Source organism: Varanus komodoensis, unplaced genomic scaffold, assembly GCF_004798865.1.
Source record: "Varanus komodoensis strain SLA01 unplaced genomic scaffold, ASM479886v1 scaffold15, whole genome shotgun sequence".
NCBI lineage: Eukaryota > Metazoa > Chordata > Lepidosauria > Squamata > Varanidae > Varanus > Varanus komodoensis.
The window spans coordinates 1,368,370-1,383,704 of NW_025335440.1; the positions used below are offsets into that span (position 1 = coordinate 1,368,370).

At 54.2% G+C, this 15,335-nt stretch overlaps 1 protein-coding gene across 1 annotated transcript in view; it reads left to right on the forward strand.

The window, feature by feature from the left end:
• Nucleotides 1-15,335, forward strand: part of COL16A1 (collagen type XVI alpha 1 chain) — a 132,725-nt gene that overhangs the window by 86,341 nt on the left and 31,049 nt on the right. The window contains exons 39-49 of the mRNA XM_044424818.1: nt 3,687-3,713; nt 4,044-4,109; nt 4,301-4,354; nt 4,496-4,549; nt 7,913-7,966; nt 8,263-8,298; nt 9,293-9,406; nt 11,007-11,042; nt 12,681-12,755; nt 12,853-12,897; nt 13,332-13,376. Of these exons, the coding sequence (XP_044280753.1) occupies nt 3,687-3,713; nt 4,044-4,109; nt 4,301-4,354; nt 4,496-4,549; nt 7,913-7,966; nt 8,263-8,298; nt 9,293-9,406; nt 11,007-11,042; nt 12,681-12,755; nt 12,853-12,897; nt 13,332-13,376 (606 nt within the window). The remainder of the gene's footprint in view (nt 1-3,686; nt 3,714-4,043; nt 4,110-4,300; nt 4,355-4,495; nt 4,550-7,912; nt 7,967-8,262; nt 8,299-9,292; nt 9,407-11,006; nt 11,043-12,680; nt 12,756-12,852; nt 12,898-13,331; nt 13,377-15,335) is intronic.

Below are 15,335 nucleotides of genomic sequence, written 5' to 3' on the forward strand. Positions count from 1 at the left end.
TTCCTCGGGCCCCGAGCGCATGAGCTGGTCTGGTGCTAAGGTCGGTCCTGTTGGGTTGGTGTTATTTTTATCATTGTATTGCTTCACCTTTAAATTGTGATTTTAATGTATTTGTCTCTGTGACTGTCTTAACTAGGGTTATTTTAATGTTACTTTTATTGCTGTTAGCCACCTTCAAGGCCATGTTTTGTACAATTACAGGGTATATATCAAATTGTTGTTCTGGTTGTTGCTATTGTTAAAAAAACTGAGCTGCTTTTTGAGGGCATCCTTGGTTCACCTGCACCTCCTGCCCCCAGCCTGGCATAGGTTGCGGTGCAGGTGAGCCAAGGATGCACACGCTGCCTCTGATCTTTGGAGGTGCCCTGGGCAAGGTGCTGTGCCAGGCCCTGCCCATCTCGGGGCTCAGGACATGCGCGGCTATGCTGCCTTCAGACGCGTGAAACTCCGCATCTCGTGCTACTGTGACCAGTGGCGTGCAGGCAAATTTCTGAGGCGGTGGGAAGCGTCCTTCCTGATAGTCAGAGCCGCAGCAAAGCCATGCCCCTCAAGCCACCACCCCATTGCCAAATTGTGTGGCCTGTGATTATGCGGTGAAGATGATCCTTGTCGCTTTGTTTGAGTTTCTGTTGAGTAATGGATGCAAGATGAGGGTTCCTCTTTCTGAGGTGAAAAGGGAGAGTACGCCTGGCTTTGGGGATTCAGTGACCCCCTGAGGGCCCCCCAAAATAAGTGGGGGTGCTCCAACCTTATGAGGGCCCCCTCGCCTCACCTTTGAAGATGACCAAGGTGTGGCTGTTGACGTGAGCCTCTTGTCTCCCCCACCCCGCCGCTGCCAAAAAAACAAAAAGAAAGCAGAATTAAAATGATTCAGGGGTGCAGAGTCGAATATGGGGAACGCAGGGAACAGAGCTTGTTTTTCTCCAGCTGTGCGATTGCTCAGTGCCGTTCTGATGACAAGCGGGGTCTCAAAGGCCAAGTTGCAACACCAGAAAGCAAATTGGATTTGGGGCATGTTCCCTCGCTGAATAGCCTCAGATGTGATTAGGCACTGAGATAAAGGGATTATTAATTATGCGCTCCCCGCTCATGGGAAGACCTCTGAGCGCCGAAGTTGAAACCGTCCCGCGTGCCGCCCTGTGCGGTCCCTTTTGTGGCCCGCAGCCTTTTCGTGTGGCTCCAGCTGATCTTTGCCTGTCGGGCTGCATCGTTTCATCCCCCAGGTGGGTGGCGGATGGGCTGCCGCGCTGTGGCATGCCAGTGGGAGACTGTGCCTTGCATTTGGGACCCGGCCCAGCAGATGCATCCCCGAAGCATCTCAGACAGGGAGCCTGAGGGAGGGCAGGCACTGAGACGCACCCTTGGGCGATACTTCCAAATCAGCCCGAGAAGGAGATGCATCACCCAAAAGGGGAGACACTGGAATGCAACTCCCAAATGCTCGTGCAGGGATAGACGTGAATTTTAGACGGCGCGATGATGCAGGCAGGAATTGCTTGCTGGAGTGGGAGAGCCCTGTGCCCGCCTCCAGGGGAAGCCGTTGATGGGCAGCAGGTCTGATGGGCTCTGGCTTCAAACCAGAGCCAGGCAGGGCAACCTTTCAAACACAGGACACCCTCAAAGGGGGGTAGGTCTGTGGCAGTCCTTACAGTAGAGGACTGCTCTCTGTAAAAGGGGACATACAGCTGCCCTAGATAAATAAATCGAACGAAGGCTAAAATAGTGTGTAGCACAATATGGAAGTTGGTGGGATACCACACACACACACACACACACACACACACACACACACAGAGTGCTGGGCACGGGAACCACCTTCACCTTCAAGGGCTTTGCTGCCTTGGGAATGAGCCGACCGAGGCAGCTGCCAGTGGTGGATCGGGGCCAGGGCCCCAGCCGAGCGGTGCTGCCCCATTTCTCTCTCGTTCCCTCTTCCTGCCAGTCCATGTCACATTCACCTTGGGTTGTCCCAAAACGGAAGCGAGGTTCATGGCCTCGTGCGCAAATATCACTGAGTGAAGTGATACAAATTACCCACGGAAGGGAGGGAGGAAGGAAATAAGTCCAGCTGTTTTCTGGGTCCAATAGACATTTTTCCTTGAGAAGCAATATTTATATAAAACATTGGATGTTTAGTCTTTACATAAACTTATTTACCTTCAAATAGTAAACTGTGTTTCCTTGATAGCAAGAGATGGAATGAAAGCATAGAACATGGACAGAAATACAACGTGGTGGTTCAGATGTGAAAAATGGATTTCAAAATGTTTTTAGAGAATTATTTCTGGAGCATGCCTTCCTTTAAAAATAATGGAATGTCTTATTTGTAAGAAATTTCTGAGCTGTCCCAAAAGGAGAAGAGAAACCAGCATAAGGAACACTGTTTCTATCCTAAAATCTCTCAGTTCTGCCCTTTAATATCTGTATGTTTCTAATGAGCTGCTACATGATTGTTAATGAAGAGTGCAAGCTTGGTGGTCATTAAAAATGGACTATTAATTTTGCCAAAGTTCCCAGCTGTGACTATAAGAAAATGCATTTTGGTTCTTTGGTCAGCACTTTTAAACAACATTTTTTCTTTAAGTTTGAAAACAAGATTCCTGCCTGGAGGTCAGAGCTTCTTTGGAGTCCTGTTGTGCTTGGCTGTGTTAACTGTGGACTGTTTTAATCAATTAATTACTATACCAAAGCTGAAGCTATCTGGGCAGTTTACAACACCACATAAAAATATAAGATAGACAAACATCATTAAAAACTTCATAAAAAGATTAGCATGCAAAAATTTAAACCCAAATTTAAAACATACATAAAAAGTTACAATAGAGCATACAAATTAAATCATAAGACCCGTTTAAGCAGCTAACAACATCCCAATAAATAGTAAACTAATGAGAAGTCCTGCAGGAGACAGTCTTCACCTGGCCCGAAAAGATATCCATTTGGTGCCAGGTGGGCCTCAGTGGGGAGCTTGTTCCATCCCTGGGGCAGCACCACTAAAAAGGTGAAAAGTGAATCTAAGGAGGACAAGACCGTGAGCGCGAGTCAGTCCTTTCCATAATATTCATGCAGCCTGTCTCCTTCCCGCCCCCAGTGCTATTTTTTCTTGCTTTCCTCCCCTCTCCCTTTGTCCATCATTCCCTCCTTCTCCCATGAGAAGGGGCCTGGGACAGGGACAGACCCTCTTGCAACATGGGTGTGAGAGTGGCCCAGCATGAGCTCGGCAGTGGCTGGTGGCCAGTTGCCGCCCTGCCGGAATGCCCCTCCTGGGAAGCCGATGCACAGGGCACATAACGGACTGGACTGGACTGGACTGGACTGGACTGGACTGGGCAGGGCCGGGCCGGGCCGGGCCGGGCCGGGCCGGGCCGGGCAGGCAGGGAAGGCCAGGGCTGGACTCTCTTTCCTGAAACTTTCTGGAAAGCCGAGCGCTCCAAGCAGAATCGCTAAATGTGGGCTGGTAGGAACCAGAGTCGGACTCCTGGAAGAGGCATCAGCTGGGTTTCCAAGGGAACGGAGGGGGCTGCTCAAGGTGGGAGTCCGCTTGCAGAGGAAAGGCTTGCCACGCGGCAGAGTGCCAGGCGGCCTGGAGGCGGGAGGGGGGAGCCGGCCGGTCCAAAGGGCCCTGCTGGTAGCTGGGCTCGGCCGCTTGCCCGGCCCCGTTGTCACCTGCCTTCTTTTTTCTCCAGGGTGAAAAAGGAGTCAAAGGCGAGAAGGTGGGTCAGCCGCGTCCCCCTCCTCCCCGCTCTGCGGACACTTGCTGCTCCCGGCCCAGGCTGCGGGCATCCCACACCACCAGAACCCTGCTGAATAAACGCACGGGGCTGGCTGTGCCCTGCACACAGCCCTTGGCCGTTCTGGGGGCAGGGCTCACCCTCGAGGGGTGCCAGCATGCGGCCCGAGATCCGGGGTGGGGGCCGGAGGAGCCAAGAGCGCTTGTTCATGTGGACGGGGGTGCTGCGTTGAAGAGCGTGGCCGGCGGAGCCCTTGCCCTCCGCCGTGCGTCTCCTGTGCTCTCAGCCCGGCCCTCGCCTTTGTCTCCGCAGGGAGATGCCGGCGAATGCGCCTGCCAGCCCGGCTCGCGCGTGGACCCGAACTTCGTGGGCCTGCCGGTAAGTGCCGCTCCCCGCTCCCCACTCCTGCTTCCCCAAGGCCGGGGGCTTCGCTGCCAGGCTGGATGGAGGTTCAGGCCACCCGCGCCCCCTTCTCCGCTCAGCCGCTCAACGCCTGTGCTGCCCTGGAGGCTGGAACCCCCGTGCCCCGCTTGGCCTTTGCTAAACGCTCTCCCCTTTTGGACCTGCAGGGCGCCCCAGGACTGTGGATCGGGACCTCCTGGCAGCCTCAGCCAGGCCCTCAGGTGTGTGTGCGTGCATGCGTGCGTGCGTGCGTGCGTGCGTGCGGGCTTGCTCTTCTCTGCGTGGCCACCCCGGCTCCTCGGCGCCCGTCCCTCAGCCCCGTGCACACATAACTGCATCTCCTCTCTTCTCCTCTCCCTCAGGGACCACCAGGTGCTCCAGGCCCACCCGGCCCACCAGGAGCTCCTGGAAGGCAGGTAAGCAGTGGGGGAATGGTGCACCCCGGTATCTGATGGGCTGGTCTAGCATACAGGCATGCTTATCACTGCAGCCCCAGAATGCTGGTCCCCACAGGCAAGACAGAGCCCTAAAGGCCTCCCTCAACCTGGAAGATGCCGGCTTTCGGGCCCTGGGTTCGGTCTTGCATTGTTGGTTGCTCGGAGCAAAACGAAACTGGCAGCTCTGCTTGGGCCGTTACTCCGGGCCGACTCGGAGCTGTGCGAAGTGCTCAGCCAGCCGGCTGTGGCTGGGAGGCGGCCCAGGGGCTCCAGAACATGCCCGCCCCCATCCCTGCCGCGACCGCACGGAGGGGCACGGCAGGGCCAGAGTGTTCTGCAGCCACGGCCTTCTTAGCTCTGGACAGCCTCTGCCAATGGTGATCCAAACCAGGAGACGGGGCTGCCCACCAGCCCTTGGTGAGGAGGAGCCTGGAGCACCTCCCGGGGCCTTCCTGGACGGCAATTTCTCCCACCGGGGCCACCCTACGCTTCGGAAAAACAAGCACTGATCTAGGCCTCTGGTTCTCCCTTCTGGCCCAAAGTAATCAGGGAGGGCAAGATCCAGCAAGTGAGTTGGCTCTAAGAAAGAGAACTTTGGCCACTGCCTCTGTGCACATGCAGTGGCTGGATCCCCATCTTCCACTGATGCTAAAGTAGCACCTGTCTCTCCACCGTGCCCCCCTCTGCCTGCCGCAAGACCACCAGGTTTGCCTTCTGGAGGTGCTGCAGCTTGCAAGCACATGCCATACGCGGTGAGGCCCAAGCGCTCCTCTGGCTCGGCTTCTGATCCAAGCTGCAGAGCGATTCTTCTCCCACTGCGCTCCCGCCCCTGCAGCCCCCTCCATCAGTCTCCCGAGCGCTCTCCCTACTTGCCCGCCCCCCTCCCCACTGCTCTAGCGCTGGTGCCTTGAGGCAGGGCCTGTCGGCCTCTGGGTCAGGTCAGCACTCCGTATACAAGGGGGCAAAGCAGCTGCCAGCAGGGCCCCTCCAGCAGGACGGCTGCAGGGCCTCCTCTTGCCCAGCACCTCAGCGACTGGTGTATGCTGGCGTGCCACCCCTGGCGAAGGAGGCAGCCCGTGGCCAGCGGGGCTGGTAGCCACAGAGAGCTTCCTCCTCCTCCGTGAGTCTGTCCAGTCGCCTTTTAAAGCTCTCCAGACTGGCGGCCCTCATTGCTTCCCATGGCAGTGAATTCCATCTGTGTGAAAGACTTCCTTTGATCGGTCCCAAGCCTCCCAGCAGTCAGTTTTATGGGATGACACTGGGTTTGAGTGTTCGGGGAAAAGAAGAAAACGTCTCCCTTGCCACTTTCTGCGCACCATGTAACACTCCATCAGGCCTGCCCTCACTCACCTCTTTTCCAAGCCTGGAGCACCAGAGCTTGTTAATGCCGAACAAGACGAAATCTCTGAATTTCTGTTTTGTTTCTTAAGATTCCTAAGCTAGGGGGCTGGCTTGCTGCAACGAGGAGGGCCGCCTCCCAGCGCCATCTTGCTTTGGGTTCAACAAAGAGTTTGGGGGCCGTCTGGGAGCCTTACCCTTCGACTCTTCGGCAGGCTGCTTTTCTTTCACCCTTGTCTGTCTGTCTCCTGGGGAGTGGGACTGTCGTGACCGGCTGGCCTCCTCCTGGCACCCACTCCACGGGGGGGGGGGCACCCCCCTGCGGCAGCCATCTGGGGCCTACAGCCCTCACTCAGCATCCCAAATTAGTGCACAACCCAATGTGTTGGGACCCCACTGCGTTGGCGGCAGCAGCTGGGGAAGGGAAAGGGGGAAGCCTTCCCGTCTTTTCTCCTCCAGTGTTTGGCGGTTGGAATGCAGCTGGGGCGCAATTGCCCCCTCGAAAATTCAGGCATTTGCAGTAGCTCTTGGAAAAACTTCCTTGCCCAGGGACTGCATGAGCCCGGCATACTAGGTGAGGTTGCCAGGGATGCTGGGAGAGAGGTGTGGAGAGAGGCCTCCTTCCATCTTGCTTGCTACTAGAGACAGAGAAACACGAAAATGAGTGAGGCAGAAGGGGTCTCCCGGGTCATCTAGTCTGACCCGGCTGCAGCTAGCTCCGCTCATGACGTGCCGTTCCATCTTGCATGCTACTGCTGCAGCCACAGCAAATGCAAAGCGAGTGGGGTGAAGGAAAGTGGGGAAAGAATCGGGAAGAGGGAGAAAAGCTGAGGCTGGGTGGTAGGGAAGGGGCAAGTGAGGTGGGGGAGGGAAGGGAGAGGGGATTTGCAAGAGTGGGGGGAGGAAGGGCTGTGGGGTGGTGAGGGAGGGGGCCTAGAGGCTGCCGGCGGGGTAGCATCCCCCTAAATTCCAACTGGCTCAGAAACGATGTCCTAGTTCCCACATCTGGGTGAACTATCTCAGCTTCTTTCGAAGCAGTCTGGTTTGAGGCTGGGAGTGGGGGACCCCCCCACCCCAGAGCCTTCCGCTTTCTGTTCCCAGTTAATACACCCCAACCAGTTTTTAATAACATTAGGTATGTCCAGTTACCGGGGTTGTTACTTTCTGATGGGCTGAAGAAACCCCAGATGCCCCCCCGGTGGTGTGGGGGTAGCAGTTTCGTAAGTCTGTAATGCTCGCCTGTTCCTTTTGGCACCAGTGGGCCGGAGTGTCCCCGCTTTCGGCAGCCAGCTCCTTCTAGCCCTGGTTGATGGCCTCAGAGGAAATGTGCCAGTCTTCATAGTCACACCCGACAAGGAGATCACTCAAATCCAGAATGTTTTAAGCACCTCTTCCTCCCGTGAAGAGCCAGGGCAGACGGGAGCCTGGGAGAAGGTCGCTGCGAAGAGTTCCTCAGCACGCCGGCTTTAGGGCCCACACAGTTTCCACAGTGCAGTAAACAGATGATCGAGTTGCGTCTGAGAAGCAGTGCGCAGAGCAGGCTGGGGGGGATGCAGGAAAGTGCAGCAGGAGAACTCGCAAGTCCGGAGGGAGAAGGGGCAGCAGGGAGGCCCCGATTTGGCTGCCGCAGCCCCTGGGCCGCCAGGAGACTGTCCTGTATTGACCACCGCCAAGGGCGGAAAGGGATGTGGGGCTGCCGGCCAATGCATCAGGTTGGCCAGGCGCAGAAGAGGGCAGGGCCCCTGCCTGGTCCGCACCCCTACTGAAAGTACAGGAGCCTCTCCCTCCCCTTCAGCTTTGGGCTGGCCGATAATCAGGCGGTCAGGCGAGGAGAAGCAGGTGAAGGCGCTGGGGAGGTGCAGGCGGAGGGGCCTGTTCTGGATCCTTCCGCATGGCCAGCAATAGGGAAAGAACCCTTTCGGAAAAAAAAGAAACAAACAAGGACGATTTGGGAAAGGACAGCTGGGAAGGATGCACGTTTTCAAAGTTTCTCCTTGCCTTTAGGGCATCCCAGGACACAATGGCATGCCGGGACTGCCTGGGCCGGCGGGAGACTTGGTAGGTACGGGACTGGAGTGTCCGCCTTTCCTTGCCCTCGCTCGGGCCTGTGCTTAGTGCGGCTCCCCTTTGCTCAGTCTTCCCAAGGCCCCTCTGTCACCTCACCAGAAGTGCAGCAAAGGTCCGGCCACACCAAGAGTCTGTTCCTCACAGGAGCAGCCGCCAGGGCTGCTTGAGGGAGCCCATCCGGAGTCACACTGCTTTGCAAGCGACCGTCCACCGTGCTTTTAAGGACGAGATGGATTGCTTTGCCATGCGCCTTTATTTCTTTCCCCCTCTCCCTTTCTCCACTGCAGGGGCCACTGGCTGCTGAAAGTATCAACGTGCTTAAGGTGAGGACAAAAGGAGATGTGGTTGTAATGCAAAGTGCAGAATCTGAGACCCTGGGACTGAACTGATGAAAAATATTCGTCCAAAGAACAGGTTGGATGGATGGATGTCTGTCTGTCTGTCAAGGGCAGTTTAGGGACAGGTCGTCTGCATTAGAATGCTGGGGTGGACTGCGGCAGTTCCAGAAAGGGTGACAAAAAATGGTAGGAGAACGTGCTGAGAGCATTTGCCGCCACAAATGGAGACAAATGCCAAATTAAAACCGGAGCATGTGGTTTATCTATTTTGACTGCTCATAAGGTCTTTCCTGTCTTCAGAAAAGTATGGGTTCCCACTGATTGATGAAAGGCTTGGCTGGATGGAATTAATCGGGTGAGGGAAATGGCCTGGGAGATGTGGTCGGGTTGAGGAGGTGAAATAAAAGGCGAATGGCTTTATAAGGATGTTTAGCACACACTGAATCCATATGCATTCTTAGGTATAATTACTCTGAGCAGAGTAAAGGAAGCGATCAGAAAGAAAATTATGTATATTTATTGTATGATAATAAGCTATTTGTAGGTCGCTGATTTTTATGGAAATACGTTTTATGTATAGCATGGTAAAATTACTGTATTATTGCATTTTTAACTAATTGAAATAAAACTTATTGAATAGCAGCAAAACCAAAGAGCCCCACCCATGCAATTAAACTCGGCTTCATCTGAATTTCACCTATACTAAAAGAGAGCTGTGTGGTGGGGCATTTGTGGTGAAAATGTGAGGAAGCATTTTCAAACGAAAGCCAGGTTTGCTCATGCTTTGCCCGATGGAGATGTTGTGAGTGGCAAAAGCTGCTTCAGCGCCAGGGCCGTGGCCCCCACCCTCTCTGTCCTAAGCCCAGGATTCGCACTTGGCTACCTTTGCGCCGGCCACAGTGGTGGCGACTCCCCCGGGGAAGGCGTGGCCAGTGCAGAATGCCATGCATCCCTGCTCTTTTCTCCTCTTCCATGCCAGACCATTTGCGGAGACTGCGCTCACCTACCGGCCTTCCAGGTCCCCAGCGGAGTCAAGGGGGAAAAGGGGGATCAGGGCATGCCTGGAGCTCCCGGCATAGAAAATTGCGCTCGGGTGAGTAGCCCCTCCCGCGCACTCCGGCATCCTGCAGCGGGGCTGGAAAACGCTGCAAATCAGGTGGTGGAAGTGGTGCTGAAGCATCACATCAGCGTGGCTTATAACGTGTGGCCCCTCCACGGCGCTGGCAGGTCCGTGCCTCTCAGCACATTGCAGTGAATGTTGGAAGCGCATTGCATGCCAACATTATCATTTAAAAGTTAAGTTTAAATGCATCTGTTGTATCGTTAAGCCCATTGCAAAGGCATAAAACTCAGATAAATCCAATGCAAGCATTTTGTCTGTTCATATAGACAAATAACATCCACCCAGCTATCTCTTGGCCTCATCATTCTTCCTAATCTTTCACAACAAACCATTGCAAGATCATATCTATCCATCCAAAGATTACACTTCTGCCATTTCTTTCCCAGTGATCAACAGAAGCAACAAAAACTGGCCATTTGCAAGTTCTTGTCACCCTTGATTTCCTGTTGGGTTTCTGTTTTGCTCTGCGGCGCTTCTCCTCTGCGCCCGTTCCGAGAGGAAACGCTCTTCCCAGCTTGCGCTTGTTTGCCTGGCATCTGCATCTCCCTGCCTTCCCAGGTGTTCGGTTAGCCATGCCGGCAGAGCTGCAGTGCCGTGGATTTGCCACTTTTCAGGAGGCCTTCATGCTGTCATGAAAAGGCCCTGCAGACTTCTGTGAGTGAGGGATTATGAGTGCACAATCCGTGCTGCCTGTACAGAAGCCCTTCATCTGCAAAGCAGCATATTCTGTATGCCACTCAGCGCTTGTTTTCCCACAGTCTAACAGCTGGGCCCCTGCTCTTTTTCTACCTGTCCACAATTCTGAGTATTTGAGGAGGTAAATTAGATGTGTTAGAAGGTGTTTACTATAAGAGATCCCAAAATTGAGGCATGACCCTTTTCCCCCCTCGGTGAACAGCCTGTCTTGTCCCCTTCACTTCTTCCCATGGTTACCTGAAATGGTGAAAACAGGATGTGAAAGGGCCCTGCTTTAAGCCGGCAGAAGCAACTCATTTCCAAGCGCCAAGTGCCAAGAGGGCAATCACAGTCCTGGACAGGAGTTTGTTTTCACATGGAGTAGGCAGCTGGGATGGTGTGGCCTGCTCTGCCTCACCCTGTGCTCTCCCACTACCCATTTTTATTTTATTTCTCCCATTCTCCATGCTTTTCACATAATGTATGAGCCCACAGGAGCATTACGATCCACATCAGAGGCACTGCTCTTTGGTTTCTCCTGAAGAGCCATTAGGCCAGTGAGAACAAGGGCAGGGATTTCCCAGTGGTGGCCCCAGCAAATAACTCCAGCGTTCCTTGAATTGTCACAGATGATGACAGCAAGCATCTCTTGGAGCAGTATGCAGCCACACATGGTTTAAACAGTTGCAACCAATGCAGCCTTCCAGGGGGTTCTGGGGTGCCCTTGTAGGATGCCCACAGTGACGCTGGCTCCACCAAGAATACTTCTGTTCCCAAATGTGGGTTAGCCCAGCATGTGTAACCAAGCACTTGAGCAAATGCTGAGTTTTACTGGTAAACCATGTCACAGTTACTGGATTAGGAATTAAACTATCTACATCTCTGTTACTTTCAGTGCTTTGCCCAGTTCCCCAGAGCAGAAGAGCCTCAGGTGAGTAGAACTTTTGGGCTGTGTCTATGCAGAAGGTGGTACGGGAAAGAAAGGTGTAGCCAAGGTCCATAGAACTGCCTTGCTTCCACCAAAGTGCACGCCAAGGGACACGAAACGTGCTGGGGATCAGCAGCAGTGGGGGAGGGGCAATCTTGGGCTGTCATGCTGAACATGGTCCCCCGGTAGCACATCCTGTCCTCGTACATGATCCAAGGCAACCCACTCAGGTTGCTGGTGCTGCAGTTCCATCAATGCTTTGTAGAATTGCAAGGGCTTTGTGAGTTATACATACTTTGAATTTTTCCTTGCGCTCTGAAGGGAGCTTGAGCAGGTGATGAGCCATGTTTGGCCAAGAAGGGGAAGCGGGGAGGGAGCTGTCAGTGGATGAATATCTGCAAAAGTGCCTCGTATTCTTTTAGTTGTTGTGGGGGCTGCTCCACGCATGCAGCAGAATAGGGGATAACAGTTAATCTGTGCAGCAGGAAGCATGAAAGGCAACGCCATCCTGTCTGTTGTTTGAGCAGGGACCCCTCACTTACCTGCGTCAAAGCTGATGGGCAGTTTATGGAATACAATGCAGTACTGCAATCAGTGGAAGAAGGCTTCTGCTCCTCTTCCTGGTGGCCTTCCTCATTCCCTGAATGGGCCTGTGCAAAAGCGCTGCATTGAAATGAGATGATGCCAGGAATGAGTACAATGGCGAGGGAGAAGCACGCTTACGGTTTGTTAGAGTGGCAAGAGATGGAACTCCTGTGGATTTTTTAAATGGCCAGAGCTGCCTGGCTGACAGTGCTGTGGAGCGGCTGTCTTTCCCCTCACGTGAGGCCAACGGCAGCTGGGAGGCAGTTTGTGCTGGGGCAATGGAGTAGTGGAAAAGAAATGAACTCCCTTCCCCCAAGCCCAGGATCTTTATGACCTCAAATCCCTTTGCAAATGCATTTGCCATTTATAAAAAAATGTGGGAGCTCCAGTAATTCATTTCCTGCTTTTCCATCTAGCTTGGCCTTTAGCATTATAAGTATAGAAATATTATGTCTGTAGTCAACAGCGCATGTAAATACATAGTTTAAAACAGCTGTGACAAATGCACTGATTCAGTTCGTGATGGGTTCTGGAAAATGTAAGGTCCTGGCCTAGTTCCAGACCACCGATCTAATCTGTTATGGGTTTTGGCATGCCATTCTCCTCTAGTTCCAAGGGAGTTCTGCCCCCAAACCCTGCATTGGCCGCTCTTCAGTCATGGAATCCACTCTTGGGTAATCAGCAGTTTTACTTACATGGCACAAGTGCTCAGTTTGCTGAGATTCCCCTCCACTGGCTCTTTCCTTGAAAGAAGATTAGCCAGACATTCACAGGTGGTGGGGTGGTGCAAAAGACCAGGAGCATGGGCAGAACCAGCAAATGTGAAAACAGGCCGATATCCATTCCCAGGATTGCCTTCCCAAATTATGATTCCTCCTGGCTGCTTAAAGACCTGCAGCCTTCATTGCCACTGGAATCACATGGGCAAGAATCGAATTAGGTGGCCAAGGGAAGGATGCTGAAGGTGCCGGCCCACGAGATCTAGACCGGCGTGTGGAAATCGCCGGCCCTCTTGACCTCTTGAAAAGGCTCAGTGCATCTTGTCTCCCCATCCAGGATGAGAGTGACAACGAGCAAGACTGTGTTGGCCAGCCTGGAATCCCCGGCCTATCCGGAGAAAGGGGCGAGCAGGTAATACTGCCTGGAGACAGCGGGAGCCAAGTGCTACCTGCCACACGTGGCGGAGCTTACAGGTGACCTTGTTTCTCTCGGCTTGCCTCCTGCACAGGGCCCGCCTGGCCTGCGAGGCCCCCCAGGCCCCCCTGGACCAGCTGTGAGTACCGCCCTGTGGTTGGGCCGCCTTCACTTTGGCCTTCTCCCTCCAGCCTGCCTCCCTTCGCAGCATCCTTGCTACTGTGACTTGCTTCCTGTCTAAGAAGCCAGGAAAGAAACAGCTGCTCAGGGCAAACCTCCCCACTCGTGTCCTGCTCTCCAAGAAGCGTTACGGCTACATCAGGAGAGCGCAGGGGTGGGCAGGTCCCCCCCCACAAGCAGCCTTGCTTTCAGAGCAGTGGCGGTGGCTGATTCAGAGGGATGCGCCCACCCTGCTGCTCCCTTCCCAAGAAGCGGCACAGTTCTGCCAGCAGTGTCGGGAAAGGCTGGTCCTTTCAGGCTGAGCCTCCCTCCCTTCTCACCTCCCTCTTTGCCCACCTTTCCAGTCTAGCCAATGTGATTGCCAAGGTGTGACTTCACTGTTTCTTCCCTCAGGGCCCCCCAGGTTTTCCTGGAACACCTGGTGCACCTGGATTACCTGTAAGAAACCCCTACAGCACGCGCTCTGTGCAGTCCTTTGTTGTTGCCGCTTGTTTGGCTTCTCACTCCTCCCCCCTCCTCTTCGAAGCTCTGTACCTGATAACACAGACGCCCACCCCCCCAACGCACACTCCCCGACCCATCACACGCCCCTGCTGCCGCTACCTAGACCTCAGGCACCTGCCGCAGGGCCCCTGGGCAGGCAATCGCACGGCACCTGGTGCGGCTCAGCCCCACTGGAAGGCACTGCGGCCTTCGTGCAGGACAGGGTTTGCTCCGCCTGGGATTTCTCCTTGTCTTCATGGCAACGAGCTCCTTATCCTTTTTGCCATACAAACAGAAACTGGATCTGAGTGAAGGCTGAAGGGCATTTTGTATTAAGCACTGCTGGTCTGCCAGGTGGTGAGAAGCTTCAACAGGCTCAGCCTCTGGAACCGTGGAGATTTTCTCCTGCAGAGCCAGAGGCCTGGTCCATCTGCCACGGCTTGCTGATGGCTTTCGGGCATTTAAGGCAGGTGATGCGGGGCCGTGCCAAGTCGTGGCCCCAGCACTGAGCCGCTGCACCTCCCCCCCTGACATTTCAGCGCAGAGAAAGTTCAGTGGTGGCCACCCATGTCTTGTCAGGGCTTAGCTTGTCCAGCAGCCACGGGCCACGGGCCTCGCACGGCCCAGTGAAGGCACACAGGAACAGAATGGAATGGAAGGGAGCCGCTCCCCCCCCCAGACTTGAGTGAGCCGCTCCACCACACATCTGCCTATGGCTCCCCAAGCGAGAATCCCGCCCTCCCGTGACCATCACCACGATGAATGCCTTAATCTCATCCCCATCCCACTAATGACACTGCAACTCCCAGTCTGTGTGATTAATTGCTACGCCACGTGGCCCCGTTGCTGGAGTCACCCGTGTGTCCAACATCACCTCCACTCCACCCCACCACCACCACCGCCACGTAACCCAAACTAACCCTACATCGCAGCACCACAAGAGTGCCTCTCCACCCTTGTGGGTCACATGGCGACTAAGGGGGGAGTTTTCCTCGTGTTCTGTGTCATGCAGCTCCATCTGGCAGGCATCGTGCAGTCGCGGGCTGCCTGGGACATGTCTGGTGCCCTCCAGGTGAAAAACAGCTCCTGGAGTGCAGCGTCAATCAGTTTCCATGCGGCCCTGCATGTCTATTTAAATCGAGAACAATATTCCGCTTCCCTCACTAGCAGTGATGGAAAACGAACGGAAGTCTGAGTTTTGAGGAGAGATCGGTCTACATGTTGGAATTTACATGAGGAAGTGGTACCCCTTTGTCTATGAGGCTTCCCAGACTACAAAGGGGGAGTGATGGATCTTAGCCCGAACCTTCAGTACCCAGTGGTTTATTAGGGAAAGAGCTTTTCTGGAAGAGCTCACATCCCTCTGCCACTTTGCTGCTCAAAAGGGAGAAGAGTCCCCAGCTCCTTCTCAACTGGCCACCATGAGCAAGGCCATCTGGAGATAGTCCTTTGTGGAAATGGTACCTGTTGCAACTGCAGTGCAGAAAATACGCCATCTTTTAATGTGAGACAAAGAGAGAAAGCTCATAAAATGCACCCACCAATTATGAACGGAAGATCTACCACTAGGAGAAGGTAACAGGTATCTATTCTAATGTCATTCTAAGAGGCACCTTCAGGAAAACAAAGACCCTCTGGAAGTTCTGGGGAGTTCTGAGACAACAGCTTGGCAGAATGCCAAAGCCCCGCTCTGCCACAGCCATGCGCCCGGCTCTTTTTGCAGAGTGCACTGGTGTGTCCAGCCGCAGGAATCGCTCTGGAAGGATTTGCCCAGTATCTGGGAAAACGATGTAGCACAAGAAAAAGGGGATATTTCTTCCCAGAATTACTACAGTAATCGTCATCACAGAATTGCTAAGAAGCATTTTTACTACCATTGATGCAGGTCGCAAATGAGACATACTTTTTAAGAAT